The following is a 17,446-nucleotide window of genomic DNA, read 5'->3' as shown; positions in this document are numbered from 1 at the left end:
ATATTAACATCAGGTAACATGAGCCACTTCTTCCTGCTGCTAAGCAGAAAGTACCTGCTCCAAAAATGCTGTCAGCGAAGGCTGTGGCTGTCGATTGCTTCACAGCGTACACTCCAGCCTTATCAGGAGCCTGCCTTCTAGACAAACAGGCTAATTCCTCCTAGAAGCATGGAATGAGTCACATCCTGACAAAAAGCCCACCTGTGAACAGTTTTAAGATGAGAGTTTGAAGAGCTGTGATCAACTTTGCCTGTGAAGGAGTGCAAGAACAGTGCTTTGGAAACATGAATGGATTTTGTGTGTCTTCTCTGATGGGTGAAAACAAAAGAAGGCAGAATGGCAGACTGTAATTTTGCACTTATCTATGGCCCAGCAAAAATACCAAAGTACTTTTTTTCTTTAAAAAATATCAGAATAATTCCAAGCAGCCATTACTATTTTAAATGTAATAACTGCAATTTATAGAAACACTTTGGAGTCAAAACCCCCGGCTGACCTGAGTGTTAGGGTAGAGCTCAGCTTCCCAGCGCCCAGGCAAGGAGCTCTCTTCAGAACAAGAGCTGCAGGCCCCTCGCACCACTAAACCTGGAGCAGTCATTACTACGTTGCCCTCCTTGCCTCAGTCTCTGTGAACATGCAAGGTTTTCTGGGCGAGAGGAGGAGCTGGGATACCTCTCACTAAGAGGGATCCCTTCCGTGAATGAAGCTGTTACAGACAGAGCCTGGAAGGGTCACACAGAAACTCCTAATGATTTGGGCAGATGATTTTACCACACTGGGCCATCACAGTATTAGAGTTTATGGTTATTGTTAATGTTGTCAATACAGCTGGAGTTTGTTTTGTTCCCCAAGTGAGAATTGGCACATAACCACCTCCTCCTGCTTTTGTTTATCCAGAGTTGGAAAGCCCCCCAACTGCTTTATGACACAGAAATGCAACCACTGCCCTACAGAGCTTACTTTGTAGTGGGACCCAACAGATAAAAGCTGGGATGTGAGCATTATGCACTTCTCTCTCCACAACGGAGCTTGAGGACACACAGGACACAGGCCAGACATGGAACCTCTTCAGTCACAAGATGCTTCACCTTCGGCCTCAGTACATGCAGGCTTAATTTGGTCCTATGCGTACAAATCGAAACCCCATTAACAACAAGACTGGAAATACAAATACAACAGCAGAACTGGATCCCTACTGTACCTGGAAGAAATTAGTACTGCTTAACTGAAGAATAAAGACCACATTTTTGAGAGATACATTTTATTTAACATGCAAAACAGCTACTTTGCTGTTTAAGTTTTGGCTTGTATAGTGCCTTAAATTGACAAATTAAGCCTAAAAAACTCTGAGAAACTAGAAACACTACTCACCATTCTATGGTTTGCTGACAAAGAAGGACATGGCAGGAACATTTGCACAAGCTCTCTTTTGGACAGTCTGAGCCTACCCCGAGGGGAATTTTGTCATCAATGTACTTGTATGATCGGACACTACATACTCATAATAGGGTAAAGAAAACATGGTAATTTCAAACCAATTTCCAAATCCTGAGTGGGTTATTTAAATGACTGTAAGTTATTAATCTCCATGAAAGCTGAAGAAATATTTTGCTAAAATAATTTATTTTCAGATTTCTAACAAGTAAGACAAAGTTTATGGCAACCATATGCTCATCTGCATGCTATAGGAAAGATTCTCCACTGACTTAATTGATCCTGTTCAGGGACTCAGTGGAATTACACTGGCCAGGAATGAAAGAGGGGAACATACCAGAGGCTCTCAAATCCTTGCACACAGGGAACTTGACTATAACCATAAGCCAAATAATGCCCACAAATGCAGCTTGACTGTGGCAGCACAAAGTAGTAGCATTTCCACTAGCAAAGCCATCTGCTAAAACTAGGTACCAGGAAGAAATTAAGACCTACAAACACAAGTAAACAGAAGTACTTGCAAAGCCTGATTTACGTATTTCAATTTCAGAACAATAAATATTTCTCTTTGCATAGTTTCTAAAACTGGAACGTGTGTTCTGCTCTGCCACGTCTTCCCTCGCTCAGCCAGGCCACGTTACACATACGCTGCACTCTTTGGCTCTGCAGAAGGAACAAACAGGATATGGCATAAAGTAAACACATTCATTTTCTCTGCTATCCTACAAATGTAATTTGTGCCCTTAAGCACTGCACATTCATCTTGATGTTGGAGTATTATGTTGAGAAATAATCTTTTGCAAGTTTAAACAGACCACTAATGGTGGCTGAACAACTTTACTTCTAAATAAGCCAATTAGTCTCTCTACTTACTAAAGCTGATAAGGATCATCTTTTTCTAAGATTTATTTTAAAAGATACGATTTTTACAACAAACAGCTCAGATTTTTTCTTCTTTCTATTGCTATTGTTTGCACAGTGGTAGTGAGCAAGTAGGTAACTTTCCACAAGTGATGGCAATCAAAATGAACAGATGAAGTTATGGGTTACTTTTCACACAAAAAATTGAGATGAATTAAACCCTTTTTAACCAGACTTGATAAAATGAACATTCCTGAATTTCCCAGTTGTAAAGCACAGGCAGATAGTCCTGCAAGCCTCCTAAGTAGGTTTGGGAGAACAAACATTTAGTATTTCTGTTGCACAAAAAACAGTCAAGGAACTTTACTTCTGCCCTCTCTTCTTTTCAATCTTGAATTTTTTGTATGAAAGAACAATGGAAACACATCACCGTTTCTAAAGCCCACCATTTCTTTCTTAAGACACAGTACAAAGTAGAGCAAAAGAATTCTTTTCCGAATACAGGGCATTTAATAAATTAGTCAACAAACTGCTTAAACTGATGATACATTTTCACAGATAAAAGTGCAACTGTTCTCCCGAAAAGAAAGGCAAATTTGGTTGTTCCTCAGCACAAAGATAGTTGACGTACACCAAGAGGTAAATACTTGTTTGGCCGTAGATGATGTCAGCTCAAGTAGAATTTGCTTCTTTCTCCATATCATCATCGTCATCAACAACCTGAAATCAAATCCGGAAGTAGCTGAGGTGAACAGTTTAAACTCTCAGTCCCGCAGGACTGCACAGAGGATTTATTACACTAAATCCTTGCTGGACCCAAGGAGAACAGCAGTTATTCCATATCGTTGAATGACAATGGTCACAGGTAAGAAAAAACTTGCAACGTGACTGAAATAACAGGAGCTGGTCAAGTTATTACAATGGCCACTAGAATAATCACTACAGCATATCAGACTTTTAATGAGAAAGCAAAAGAATCTGCATTTTAGGGGAGAAAAACTTGTCCCTTATTATCACACAAAGTCACCAAAGCACAAAGATAACAATCACTGGCAGATGCAGAGTGTCCAGTCCTGGGCTCCTCAGTAGAAGAGGGTCGTGGGCTTATTGGAGAGTGTCCCCAGAGGGATCCCCTCCCTCAGCCTGCTGGCAGAGCTGCCTGAACGCAGCCCAGGACACGGTCAGGCACCGTGGCCGGAGAGGCCCAGCCCAGCAGGCGCCCCGTCCCCTCCTGCACAGCTGCTTTCCAGCCAGGCAGCACCCAGCACACTTCGGTGCCTGGGGTTGTGCAGGACTTTGCAGAGCTCTGTATCATTTGCTTCTGTACAGCTTCTGACTTGCAAAAACTGCATCTATACATCCTGTACTTTCACTTAAATTGCCAACCTCTCCAGGCTGGAAAGGGACAAAGCCCTATTCCACTGAAAAGAAAACGGCCCTTATCTCTCAGTCAACCCACCTGTTCCACACCTTCCACTTCAGGGATGTAGAACTGGAGCATGTTCTGTATCCCGTTCTTCAGGGTGATGATGGAACTGGGACAGCTGGTGCACGAACCCTGCAACTTCAGCTGCACAATCCCATCCTCAAAGCCTTTATAAATAACATCACCGCCATCTTCTTGCACTGTCGGCCTGATGGAACACAATACTGAATTAAAAGCAGACCTGGCCGAAATATGTTGCCTTCCAAATATCTTGAGTAAAGCTAGATTTAATACACACAAAGGACTGTCAAGATACAGTAACTAAAGCCCTCTTCCTCTACAACCACCTGGTTCATATTTCCAACAACTCATACTTTGCTGGACACTCTCACATTGACAGCTACTGTTTTTCTGTAGGACGTTAAGTAAAACAGATCTGCAATGAATGCAGCAGCACACGAAGGAATCATTGAAATTCTTGAGGTGAGCACCTCCGAGTGAAGCCTGACTGAGCCTGCAGACAAACCAGTTGGCTTTGAGGCCCTCTCCACGTGGAACAGCAATTGCCTCAGTTACGTGCCAAGGACAATAGGCGTGTGCCCACCACACCACGCCTGTGCATCTGCTTCCATAAATAAATATGCAGTTCGCCATAGTTTACACAGGACAGAGAAAAGCTCCAGCTATAAAAGATTAATCCTGCTAACGGGTGAAGAAACCAGTGTTTGATAAGATCACATCCCAGTACTATTAGCATTTCTGCAGCCTGGTCTCCTTTTGCAAGCAATAAATGCCCAGCATTGTAACTGTATCCCCATAGCAACATTTTTCCAGACCAAACTAAAACCATCAAGTTACTCTAACAGAAGCTCTTTATACTGATTTCCAAATAACTCTTTTGAGAGCTACACTCCTAAGAGAATAATCTATGAATCTAACATATTTATTAACAACTCACCATAGCAAATTATCTCCATTACAGAAAGCCAAAGAACATAACTAAAAATTCAGGTTTTCTTACTTGAAATTGGACATTTCTTACGTACATTCTCTCCATCCTGCACCTTCTGACAACTTCTTTGCATGTATTTTTGATCGACTAAACAATAAATGCTCTGTATGTACCACTGGTTCATATATAGCTTCTGTAAATACTCTGCTATAAAATGAAGTAAGATACTCTACTGCTAATACTCTCATCAACAGCTTCTTGGTCCACCAAGGGGTACAGGGGGAAGGAAATGAAAGAAAGGAAAAGGTGGGAAAAAACAGAAATTTGGGCAGAAATTCTGTGACCACTACAAAAGGCCACTGGGAAATCAAGGACTAACATACCGGAGGGAGCTTAAATGGCTACACAGCCAGCAAGAGGAGGGCCTCCCAAATGTGGCTTTCTGTCACAGCTACATACAACAGTAACGTGGGTTACACATTTTTAATGTTTAGTACATATGCTTGGGTAAACTGTTCCAACTTATTTCTGCTTTTCTCCCCCCTTCCTTTCAGGAACATTAACCAGTACCATGTGTCAGCTACGAGATAACCAAAACAGTATTTTTATATATCACTTTTAAAATGCAGCATCTAAAAAGAAATTTTAAAAGCCCAAGTTCGTCATAACTTCTAGAAAAAGTCAACTGAATTCCATTATTTGGACCCACATACAAGCTTCTGGTTCCTGTAATCTGAGAGCTGGGGAAGATGTCGTTATCAGATACCACAGCTTCAGAAACACATTAGACATTTTCCCTTGCATTTAAAATGTCAAGTTGCTTATTCCTTTCAGTTCACTTCTGGAAGGCAACTAATGAGCACAAAAATGTACTTCAGGTAAACAACACGATCCATAGCCACTCCTGAGACTTCATTAGTTACCACCAGTTTCTAAATTCAAGCTTTGTTAAAATACCAATAAAATTGAAACAGAATGCAAGGACAAAATCCACTGAAGGCCAGACAGAGACTAGGACATTTTCCTTCAGAGTATGATATAAGAGTATAAACTACTTTGGAGTACTTGGAAGGGAAGTACAAGTACAGTTAAGACAGAGGTTAATACAACAGAGGGAGAATAGTTACTGTAAAAGCAAAGATTGTGTTGCTTTCACTATTTCAAAATAGCCAGGTTAAACACAATGGACCTGCTTAAAAGCATTATGGAGGGTAAGGTTCTAAAATCACTCAGCAATAACGACTCTGTTCAGCACATAGTTTGCTTAAACAGGAAAACGAGACAGAAAATTTTCAATCAGAGGAAAGAGCACTCTCAATCCTAGCCAGTCTCGCACTTTAAACCCCCACACGTGATACTGAACCATGGAATCACACAGACCCAAAGACAAATCACTGTTCCCTAAATAAATCCAAACCCCAAGACTAACTCGTTCCATCTAGCAGTAATGTTCCCAGTTTACCTTATTCTTGTATCCAGCAGTTCTTTGATCATCAGCACAACTTCATCGTCTTCTTCTGATGCAGCTTGGGAAAAGAAAAAAGTGCAAATTAGAACTTGGAGAGAATTCCACTATGATTACTAACACCATATATCCATAACAGCAGAATGAAACAGCATAAAAGTGTTGCCGAGATGGCTGAAACCAAAAGGCAGAAGTCTTAATTCAGAGTAAGTATCTTTTCTGTTTTCATCAACAACAACCAGTATTCATTCAGAGTTCTTCTCAAATGGAAAAGGCCTTAACAGACAACAGCAGCACCATCTTTTAGAGGGAGCAAAAATTAACATTCAGTGAGGATGCATGGGTTAAGGCAGGGTCCTCAGAAGGAAAGTTTTAGCAACCTAACAAATTCAGCAGGAGAAGAATTATGAACGTGCCTGGGTTTAGCAGCTCTGGATGTAATTTAAAGTTCAGTGTTACTCTCACGGAAGCATTTTTAAAGACAACTTTTTTTCAAATAAAGTCTATGTTAATATTAAAATTAAATCCACATGTAAGAGAACAGGGAGAAATTCAATCATCATAATCTTCCTTAAAACACTGGAAAAATGGTTTAAGTCAGTAAATTGTAAATGAGAAAATAAAAGGCAAAATACTGCCCTTGAGTTAAATTGTAAGTTAGTCTCAGTTACTTTCTATTACAGTTTGGAAAAGACTTCTTGCTATTTCTTGTTCATTTAAGACCATAAACCTATCATTAAGACACGCACATTAAGCCTGGGCATTCTTTTTTGATTTAAGGAGGGAAATAAAACCCTTTGTAGGTGCCCATACAAAAAGGATATGCAGCAACACCCCACAGCTTTCCAAACACAGTACTTCCCAAAACATTTCACACACACAAAGAATAACAGAACACGGTCCACTCTGCCAAGACACACAGTGCAGCACAGCTCTGGTGAAGATACAGCCCTCCTGCCACAGCAGACAGAACCAGGCTTTATGTTCACAGGTAAGCAACTCCTTTAGACAGTGCAGCATTGCTTCCACTAGAGCATACACATCCTGCAAATTCTCTCCTGTGTTAATTTTAGTGGCTTTCACTTTAAATTCTCTTGCATGCTTTACTGAGAGACAAGAGGAGGCTCTTCTGGATGTTACAAAAACTTCAACCCAAAGGCAGATACGGGCTACTTCCTGAAGAGTTTGACTTACCCGTATCTGTCCTAGGTGCCTCATCAGTAACTACAGGTAAGCCAGAGGCAAAGAAATCCATTATAGTTGCATAAATATCTGGTTTCAGTAAGTTCCAATCCAGGTCTTCACTCTCCTATGTAAATCAGAAGGGAAAAAAAAAAATTATAAAAACCAGAGTATCTGCCTCCTAATAATAAGTTACGCAGAGATTCTTTTTATGTTAAAAATATCACAGTGGGCTCTCACGCTGAGAAAATTTGATTTCACAGTTTTGTCAAGTCCAGCTTTGCCAAAAAAGTTTAGTAAGACTCAGTGTATAATAATCAACAGAAAGGTTTCCTTGTTTGCAAGCCAAATGCTATTAAAATCTTAGCTAAAAAGAGGTGAAAAAGTCTCCTAAATACATCTGACACATATTTTTACCAACTGTTTCACAGACTCAAGGTTGTTTGGTTCCATTTAGTTTTGAGCCAAATTACCATTCACTGGATTGCCCTGTACTCTTCACACAGTAAGAGTATAACTGCACAGCTACCACACAACACCTTATCTCTGCTGCCAGGAGCTGTACACCTTGGGCAAACAGCACGCTGCCCGCGAGGCGCTGCACCCCGGCCGCACAGTCATCTCCTTCGGAAGCCACCGCTGGCGGTTATCGAGTCCCGCGTCCCGCCCGACGCAGAGCCAGTGGCCAAGCGGGCCAGGCCGCACAGGGCCAGGCCAGCGTCGGCTGTTTGCAAGATCAAAGAATCTACAACTTCACTGGTCAACCTACTCCTTACAGTGCTTATCCACACATTGTCTTTTTTGTTTTTTCTTTACATTAAAGGCATTTTCCTTGATGCCACTTGTGACCACTGCCTCTGGTACTTTCACTGTGCAAGTCCGAGCCTGACTGGATCTCCTCCGTGGCCCATCTGTTAGACAGCTGAACCCCAGCGCAGCTTTTAGTACATGGGAGTCGCCGTTCTGCTTACCTTGGTGATTGTGATGAAGTCTGGTCCAAAGAAAATACTTTTAACTCCTTCAATTTTGAATAACTGTCTGTTAGGAAAACAAACAAAAAAAAACAACCAAGAAAAAAATGCACACATATTTCGGGCAAACTCCTAAAGATTTTATTTCATGTTACAGAAAAAAAGTTCTAGAATACACTTCCAGACAAAAATAAGCACCAAAACCAGAACCTTTAGAAGAAACTCTGAGTTACTTCACCTACAGTTTACTAAGAGCCAGGAGATCCTGCTGTGAAGCAGTGTACATAGTAAAACTGAACATATCTTACACAACTTTTCCACAAGATGTGTGAAAGAGTTTCTCTCCAGTTGTTCTTTGGAGGCAAAGTTATATTCTGTATATAAAAATGTATTTTGTTCAGCATCAAAACCAGTAGGTACCTATTGTTTCAGGTAGGAGTAATACAAATACAAGGAAAGTTCCTTAGATCAAAGCAAGTTATTTAAAGTAATTGAGCTCAATAAAAACTGTCTTCAATTCTGTTGCCATTAAATAAAAGGATCAGTGCCAAGCAGTCCTCAAGGCTTTAACACAGTGACTCACTCTGTGAGCAATCTTCAAATTTTTCATGTGCCATACAAATGATTAAAAATATTGAAGATCTAGTAAAGGCTCAGGATTCATACTAAACTGCTTGAGATGGCCAACACAGCACCCAACAACCAGGTGGTAAATTAGCACACATCCAAAGCAACCAAGAACTTAGACAATAGGAAAGAGCATATTTCTGACAGTATTTTAAGTATAAAAAGCAGAATGAGAATGTAAGACCAGTTTCCACAAATGGTTAAATAAGACCCAACAAGTTCATCTTACAGAATAAATAACGCTACTCCTGAAGAGTAAAAAAAAAAAAATCATTAAAAGTAGGTAGCACCTAGAGTTAAATATAGCTTAACACTGTAAGCGTGTTTTTGTGATTAAGAAAAAAAAAAAATTCTCCTGAAAGGCTAGAAAATGTCAAAAATACAATGCACGAAGGAATTGGAAGTCTTATCACAAAGGTATGCATGATGAAAAATGACAGAAGAGATTTCACAATACCCATTTGAAAGAATTTCCACACATGAAACAGTTCTACGTGTACCAAGCTTTTATATCACTAAACCAAATGGATTTTAAAATTACTTAAATTATGCAAGTGCACCAAACCATCCTAGATCAACTAAATAATTCTCTCCCCCTCTCCCTCCCCTTCAGGAAGCTTTTATTATTTCTATACTGGAAAATTAATGTTCCCTTTTAAAATAAATGAGTATTCCATTTAGAAGAACCATAATCTGGGGTTTAACAATATATAATAGACATTTTTTTTCCATTAACCTGCACAAGACGCATGATTTGCCACAGTACACACTCACATCTTTGATGAGACGTCTATTTGCAGATATTTGACAACAAAAAGCCACTTTCTGACAGTTGATTGCATTCTGCAACCTGATGCACTTTGGCATAATCAGATCCTACAGCTTTAGCGTTCCACTAACACGTTTTGATGTCCTCAAAAACCTTTCACATTGGATTTATTACTTTAAGTCACAAAGCTTTGTGTGTAAAGATCCTGTTTGCTCTCAAACAACTCTGCAAGAGACCTTTGGAAACGTCAGTGCTGCTTGTTTGATAACTCTACAGTTCCTGGAGAGAATGTCACATGAAACAACTCCTGCTTTTGCATAGAATTTTTCTAACATACTCAAAGATGACCTCAGCTGGGATCTCCGGAGGGAACCTACTGAAGCATTTCTGGATCTCACCCTCAAACTGAAGCCCTTCCACCCAAGTAACAGATAAAGTTTCTTTTCAGTACCTAATGTGAAAGCAACGACAAACATGCAGAAAAGGATTCTTCTAAAGATTCCCAGAGAGGCTTGTGATGGTGCTCCAAACCCCTTCTATACAAGATGGCACAAATCAATTACCTGCTCAGCAATTCACACTCCAGATTATGCATTTTGGTATTGAAAACTGCAACTCCCAAGACCTGTTATAGATCCAGCCCGAAAGAGTGGCCCCAAACTGAATTTCCTTTGACCAAACATTATAAGCCTTTTGTGAAAGAAAAATCTGTTGGCTTTGAAGTTCAGGTTAGCACCACCAGCTGCCAAAGCAGGCAAGCTACTACATTTAATTCATGGTATGTGGGGACTATTTACTTCCTTATGCCATCTATTTCCCAATTCTGCAGAGCTGCATGATTTCCAAGTAACTACTTCAATTAAGGGTGTTCTGATGGGAATGATTTTTGTGAAATCGGGGCCAGAGGTCTCACTGGTGATGCAGCAACTGTTCAAGAATACTGATTTATAATACTACTCAATCCAGTTGCGTAAACTTAGACCTTGACACATTCCGCTATGATACAGCCATGGGGAGCACAGACACACAGAAAGACTACTTTAATAACGACAATCTTCCCAGTTTTAGTTATACACACAAGTAAAGCAGCGTTAAAAACTTAAATCCAACCAAGCTACTCCTGAGTACAAGGAGGAGCAAGCAGAATGATCAGAAGCTGTGCTTAAAAACATCAGTTGTAGACAGACGGCCCATGTTGGTCCCCCAAACAAATGATGATGTGTTTAATAATACCTTGCTAAAGGTGAGCAAAATGCTGCAGCTGGCGTGGAAAACTCCATAGTCCTCGACTCCAGCACTTCCTTGCCTGGAATAAACTTCAAACTATTTGGATTTGGTGTGTCCTGAGTTTGAATAAACATGCCTCTTACTGGAAATTTAAAAAAAAAAAAAAAAAAAAAAAAAGAAGAACAATAATGTAAGCAAACTTAAGTAGCTTAAATGAAAGTCAAAGATCTTGATTACTTAGCAAGCCAAGACCAGGGTGATCACTGTGCTACAGCCAAGAGCAGCCTGTGCACCAACAGTACTTCAAAACCACAGTGCAACAGGTTCCATGGAAGCCTCCAGACTGACATGAAGACTGATAAACACAGGCATGTTATCCCACAAGGAACAAGATGATAAACGGAACCTCGTCTTTGCTTCTTTTGCTAACTTTTATTTACTAAAAAACATGCTACTGCAACAGCATCAAACTGCATGAGGCCAGTATCATCCTCATTTTCTACATGAGGCAGAAGGGTGCAACCTTCATTTCCCTGTTGTGTTTTCTTTTTTTCATATTTTACAATCTTCAAATGTTGTTTAAGCCCATCTTCCAGCATTATCACTTCCTGTTCAAAGCATTATCAGAATTACTAACCTTCTCTTGAAGATACACATGGTTTATGGGGTTTGTTTTTTATCTCATGGACTGGGCAGCCTGCCACATGAGGAAAGGCCGAGAGAACTGGGTTTGTACAGCCTTGGGAAGAGAAGGCTCCAGGGAGACCTTATCAGCCCGTTCCAACATTTAAAGGGTGGTCACGAAGAACATGGAGACTCCCTTTTTGCAAGGAGTCATGTGGAAAAGACAAGGGGTAACAGGCACAAGTTACTCCTGGGGAGATTCCAACTAGACACAGAAGGAAAATTTTTCTCAATGGGAACAATCAGCCACTGGGATAATCTCCCCAGGGAAGTGGTGGATTCCCCAACACTGGACACTTTGAAGGTTCAGCTGGACAGGGGGCTGGCCACCTTGTCTAGACCAGGCTCTTGCCAGAAAGGTTGGCCCAGATGATCCCCGAGCTCCCTTCCAACCTGGTATTTGATGATTCTATGAATAATTTTTCAGGATTATAAAAAAAAAGAAAAACAAGTGTAACAGCAGTTACAGTGAACCACACCCTGCTTATAATATTTTCCACAGAGGGAAAAATTACTGTAAGCTATTGATTATCTTCCAAAAACTGAACTGACCAAACCATTCAAAATAAAATTATTTACGGTTCACTGGTAAAGATGTTTCAAAGATAAATTTTCACTTAAGTTCCTTTTGCAGTGTCTTTCTTTCACTAGAATAGTGAAAAAAAAAACCCTGATCTTGACTAAAATTTCATACTCTACATTTAATAGTGTATTTCCTTGCAGACATGTCTATGCAGCATATGCCTGATGTCTCACTAAAGCTGAACACAGTGAGGGACAGTTTCCCCATGTTCTAATTTTCTTCCTAGTTCTTCTTCTTTCTAACTCTCCCTGTACATCAAATAACACAATGATATACGAAAATTCAGGAAAGAAAAAATGCATTTTAAAAGCAAAAACCTCTAGGAATATTTATAAATAAATTATACTTGAGAAACAAGCTCACATAACTTCGAAAACTATGGAATAGAGGGATTTAAAGCAGCAAAAAGAGGTGACATTTTCATTTTCATAAACTGCCATTTTGCCTGTGACTCCCTAATATTAGATGACACATCACGCTATTTATAAATTGCCAAATTGTTACTGCATGTGTCTGTCGTGGCGACAACCCCTTTGACTTGAACGTACACAATGGCAAAGTACGCACAGACTACAGGGGTTCTTGGTTCTTTTTTTAAAAAAAGGAAAAAAAAAACTTAGCACGAAAATACTTAGTTTTAACATGAAAAGAATAATTCTGATCGAGCAAGCAACTAGTCAGCTTTATCCATGGGGATGGAAGAATTCATCTTCCAGCTCCAGCTGGCATCCAAAATCACACCCAGTGTAACAGTTTAGTTTACAAATAACCAACACCAGGGGATTGGGCTGGCGTGAGCTGAGTACACTCAGCCCATTTTTCTGAAAGCAATGGGTCACTAACAGCTACTGTACATTTTTCATCCAGCACCTCTAACACCCTAAAACACAACTGGCTCCATCAGCTCTCAGAAAGGTTGCCCATGCGGGTAGCCTCTGTATTTTAAAAGGGTCTTCTGCAGTTGAAGATCTACCTTCCTAAAACCAGGTTTTTCAGTCATTAATCAGTCTGCAGAGTTCTTTGCACAGCTGTGAATAACTTGCTTAGAATTTATTATTCTGTAGTTGGTAACTGGCTGTATTTACATCAAACGTCCATACAATTTCTTTCAACCCTCTGCAGAACGCTGCATATAGCTGCTTATTATTCTGCTCTGCATCTGCTCAAGGTACGAGGAAGAGCCCAAACAGAGGCCAACTTTAGTAGGACACCTACAGAAGCAGGTAATACTAAGTCTACTCGTCAGAGTCTGCCAGTTGATTAGAACAGAAATAGAAAAAATGGTGTTGGACCAGATGAGACTGCACTTCTCTGAAACCAGAATTAAAAACAAACTTCTGCCTGAGCAGACTCACCTAAATAAGATTTCCTTTTATGTCTAATCCATGCAATGCCACCTGCAGAATTTTTCTGTCTTAAGACTCTTTCTGCTGCAGCATTGGAGAGCAGTTGCTACGTCCCTCAGGCAGGTGCAAAAGCAAAATGCTTTTCTGTGGTGCAAGTTTCAGAGATTTTTTTTTTTTGTTTTCAGGTTTTTTTTCCTTTCCTCAGCATTACAGCCTCCTAAAAAAAATGGTAGCTACAACAAACTCGATCTTAAACATTGCTTTTCCAGGGTAACACCAAGCTGCAGATAATATTAATGGAGAATGCCATTAATGCACCATACGTGGATGCATGTTCAAGAGGGGGAAAATTAAAAAAACAAAAAAATTGCAGCTCTAAGAATGAAAGGCTTGGCAATTTCATCTGGCAGAGCTCAGCAGCTAGAGCAGGACAGAAGGCAGCACAAAGTCTTTCGCAAGGGATACATTTACACCGAGACAGAAATTAAATTAAGAAGTGCAGCAAAGCCCAAATATTATTTTACACTGTCAGAACCCCTTGTAAGTCTTGGCAGCTAAATGATACAGAAAAAATGTATAATCAAGCACATAGTGAGCCATCCACATCATCTCCCCAGTGTCCAAATACCACCTAGGAAATGTTATCACACTCAGATTTCAGGAAGAAGAGCAGACTTTCATTATTACCACAAGACACAAAAACTCTCAACACACTCATCTAATAATTTTTAACTAGTATTTACCTGCATTACGCCATACTGCAGACGGAAAAAATGGTTTCTTTTGCACAAGTTGGTGGAAAGACTGTTGAGTTGTCAAGTTATGATCTTTTAAAACCATGCGACAGAACCTAGAGAAAAATAATTTCACTAACAATTTCCATTTCACATGTTTCTAGCAACCCCTGAACTCAGAGCAAGACACACACTTGCCTTAAACCTCACAGCCTAGATCACAAAACATCCCTTACTTTTTCCCCTTTTTAGTGTTCCCTCTCATTTCATAACAAAACAGACTTAACTCTCCAATTTTGGCCACCTAAAAAATTAATCTACACTCCTTTACAGCCACTACAAACAGGTCAACCACACTACTTACTTATAACAAAAGAGGATAAATCACCCTAAGGGAGCTTTTCAGTGTTCCTTTTGACAATACTGAGCAACTGGAAATCTAGCTTGGACTAAATACATAATTTTCAGAAGACAACAGACAGCTGAGATGAATCCAACCCCAAGCACCTGAGGCTAAATCAAGGCCAGAATTGACTCCTATATTCTGTGGGTTTAGCTGGTCAAACATGAGATTCCCCCATATGACTCTTAGAAAATACAAGATGGGCTAAAAAGGTAATGCAATGGCTACTCTTACACAAGCAATTCTTGTAAGAAAAAAATACCAGGACAACATTTGGATAAAACATAAAAATTCTATTCGTTCCATGTACCAAGCTATACCTCATCTCTGTCCATCTCAATGTATTTCTTCCCTTTGGGGAATAAAGAAATTCAGTATATTTCTGTACAAGTAGTGTTCCAGAATTAAACCAGAGCAGTTACAGAGGCCCTGCTCCATCCTGGCCACATAAACTCGCACTAGCAGTCAAAATAGGGATGGTGTCAGCTGCCCAGCTGAAGTTAAAAGAGGGGAGAGCAGAAGGGAAAAAGCAAACAAAACATTTAAGAGAAAACGCACAGCAGAGCGATGGACCAGCAGGCCTATCTTTCAAGAGCGTAAACACTTGCACAACCGATTTCTGTAACTGTATGCACAGCCAACAGCATCCTGGTATTTCAGAACAAAGTGAAAATCAGAAAACGAAACCAAAACCCACCTCATGTCACAGATAACTATTACATACGGAGGATTAATTATTATCTGGTTTCACGCCTCATCAGGTGCAGAGAGGGGAAAGCAGGTAAACTAAATAAATGACATCTGCAGGGGCTGTTATTGAGAGAGGAGGCTGATTCTCTCCGGGGTCATAAATGAGCACACAAGTACTGCACCCAGGCCCAGATTCCTCAAACATGGGACAGGAGAAAAGCTCATTCTCATGAAATGGGCCTCCCTGCGAGAGAGGGAGACATGAACACAGAAAAGGTCTAAAACCATTTATTTGCTTACTTTTGTGGTCTTTGTAACAGGTAGAGAGACTACGGGGGGGGCTCCGCCAAGAAAAAAGTTCTTTCTCCCTTTAGTTTTGGGGAATAGAGTCCACAAGGTAGGAGGTGAGCCACACGGTCCTTTGAACTTCCCCTTACTGCACAGTCTTTAGCAGCTTCGGGGAGGGAGGAATGGAGAAATTTCCCCTTATTGTCTGGACCCAAGTATAAATATGTGGGGCAGGTAACTGCCCCTCTGCGTGATCCTGTGCACATGAGGGACGGGGGGGAATTACTCCTCGTTGCACGGTTGGGGAAATTCCCCCTCATTACTCACACCTTTGTGCGCGGGGGGGTGAACAGTCCCTCGGCACCTGCGTGTGGGGGGAAATCCCCGCCTCGCTGTTGTAACGAGGCAGGGGGAAGAAACAACCTCTCTCTGCCCGCCCGTAGCGAGGAGAAGGAAGAAATAACTTCACCCTCGTTCAGCCCGCTGCAGCGGGGAAGGCAAAGGGAAAGAGCGAGGCCTGCCTGGGGCAGCCCGGGAGGTCGCGGTGCGGCTCCTTGCGACGCGGCCGCCCCGCTCCAGCCGCGCGGGGAAGGGGGGGAGAGGGAAGCCCTGCAGGGAAAAAGCCGGGCTCCCTCCTCCGGGCCGGGGCCGCCAGGAGCTGAGGGAGCCCGGCCGTCACCTACCGGCCGCCCAGCCCCGCAGCCGCGCCGAGCCACCGCGCAGCCGCCATCTTGGCGCTCCTCAGGGCCGCGCGCGCCCCGCCCCGTTCCCGCCCCGCCCGAGGCGCGGCGGCGACCCCTGGCGGGAACGGGCCCCGCGACTCCCCGAGCGGAGCCGGCCCGGCCGCCGGGGGTGGCGCAAAACTGCTGAAAGTCTAATATAGAAGTAAAATCAAAGCAACACCCCCGAACACAAGGAACACTTTTTTTTTTTTTTTAAAACAGCTACTTTTTCCTTACCCTCCCGGTCACTGGAAGGAGCAGCCTCGGTTACCACACCCAGCGCTAAACCAGACCCTCCAGGCCAGGCTTCACCACAGAGACAAGTTTAACACACAAAAAACTCCCCCCTGCCAGGTCTCCCAAGGCATCAAGAAATTGCAGATTTAGCCCAGTAAACTTCCAGAGATTGGGAGGTGCAGATAAAGCGAGAGGTGATGGGTTGGCTTTGATCAAAATATATTGGAGAGGGATGCTCTTGATTTTGCATATGGCAGCTGCTGCCATTCAGGGCTGTTGCACAGGGAACAAGAAGAGGAAGAGTATCCCTGGTGAGGAAGGAGACACACTTGCAATTTCAGCAAGATTAAGAGGTTCCATCTTATGTCTGGGCCGTGGTTGCCTGCCCCCCTCAGTATGATTATAGTCCTGATGATTTTTGACCAGAAAATCACTTACATTAGGCCAATCATAGCTGCTTATTCTCCTACAGTTAACTAGACAACCTAAAAATCCAACGAAGTTCTTTAAACAAACTTTCAGCCCTTCAGTTCAGTCATTCCCAGAATCCCAGAATCATCTGGGTTGGAAAAGCCCTTGCAGCTCCTCCAGCCCAACCACGACCCTCACCCTGACCGTTCCCAACTCCCCCAGATCCCTCAGCACTGGCTCAGCCCGACTCTTCAACCCCCCCAGGGATCCCGGGGACTCCCCCCTGCCCTGGGCAGCCCATTCCAACGCCCAACAGCCCCTTCTGCACAGAAATCCTTCCTCAGAGCCAGCCTGACCCTGCCCTGGGCAGCTTGAGGCCATTCCCTCGGGGCCTGGCGCTGGGGCCTTGGCTCCAGAGACTCATCCCCCCTCTC

The 17,446-nt window shown here is 42.0% G+C and overlaps 1 protein-coding gene across 8 annotated transcripts; it reads right to left on the bottom strand.

Annotated features, from left to right (window-relative positions):
• Positions 1–1,244: 1,244 nt before the first annotated feature.
• Positions 1,245–16,424, bottom strand: NFU1 (NFU1 iron-sulfur cluster scaffold). 8 transcript variants are annotated; one of them, XM_074928577.1, is made up of 9 exons: positions 16,326–16,424; positions 14,271–14,377; positions 10,921–11,056; positions 8,292–8,358; positions 7,333–7,447; positions 6,136–6,199; positions 3,755–3,929; positions 2,927–3,015; positions 1,245–2,097 (listed from the first exon to the last, which is right to left on the bottom strand). In XM_074928577.1, exons 1-8 carry the CDS (start codon positions 16,370–16,372, stop codon positions 2,968–2,970), a joined length of 759 nt encoding a protein of 252 aa, XP_074784678.1. In that variant the 5' UTR covers positions 16,373–16,424; the 3' UTR covers positions 1,245–2,097; positions 2,927–2,967. The 8 variants fall into 8 exon arrangements, with proteins under 8 accessions (XP_074784678.1, XP_074784679.1, XP_074784680.1 ...); XM_074928578.1 differs by having other exon boundaries at positions 2,943–3,015; XM_074928579.1 differs by adding an exon at positions 15,362–15,598 and having other exon boundaries at positions 1,245–3,015; positions 16,326–16,361.
• Between the last annotated feature and the right edge of the window lie 1,022 nt (positions 16,425–17,446).

This window comes from Athene noctua, chromosome 28, assembly GCF_965140245.1.
Source record: "Athene noctua chromosome 28, bAthNoc1.hap1.1, whole genome shotgun sequence".
Taxonomy (NCBI): domain Eukaryota; kingdom Metazoa; phylum Chordata; class Aves; order Strigiformes; family Strigidae; genus Athene; species Athene noctua.
Note: the sequence above shows the minus strand (reverse complement) of the source record. Positions and strands in the feature narration are given on the sequence as shown.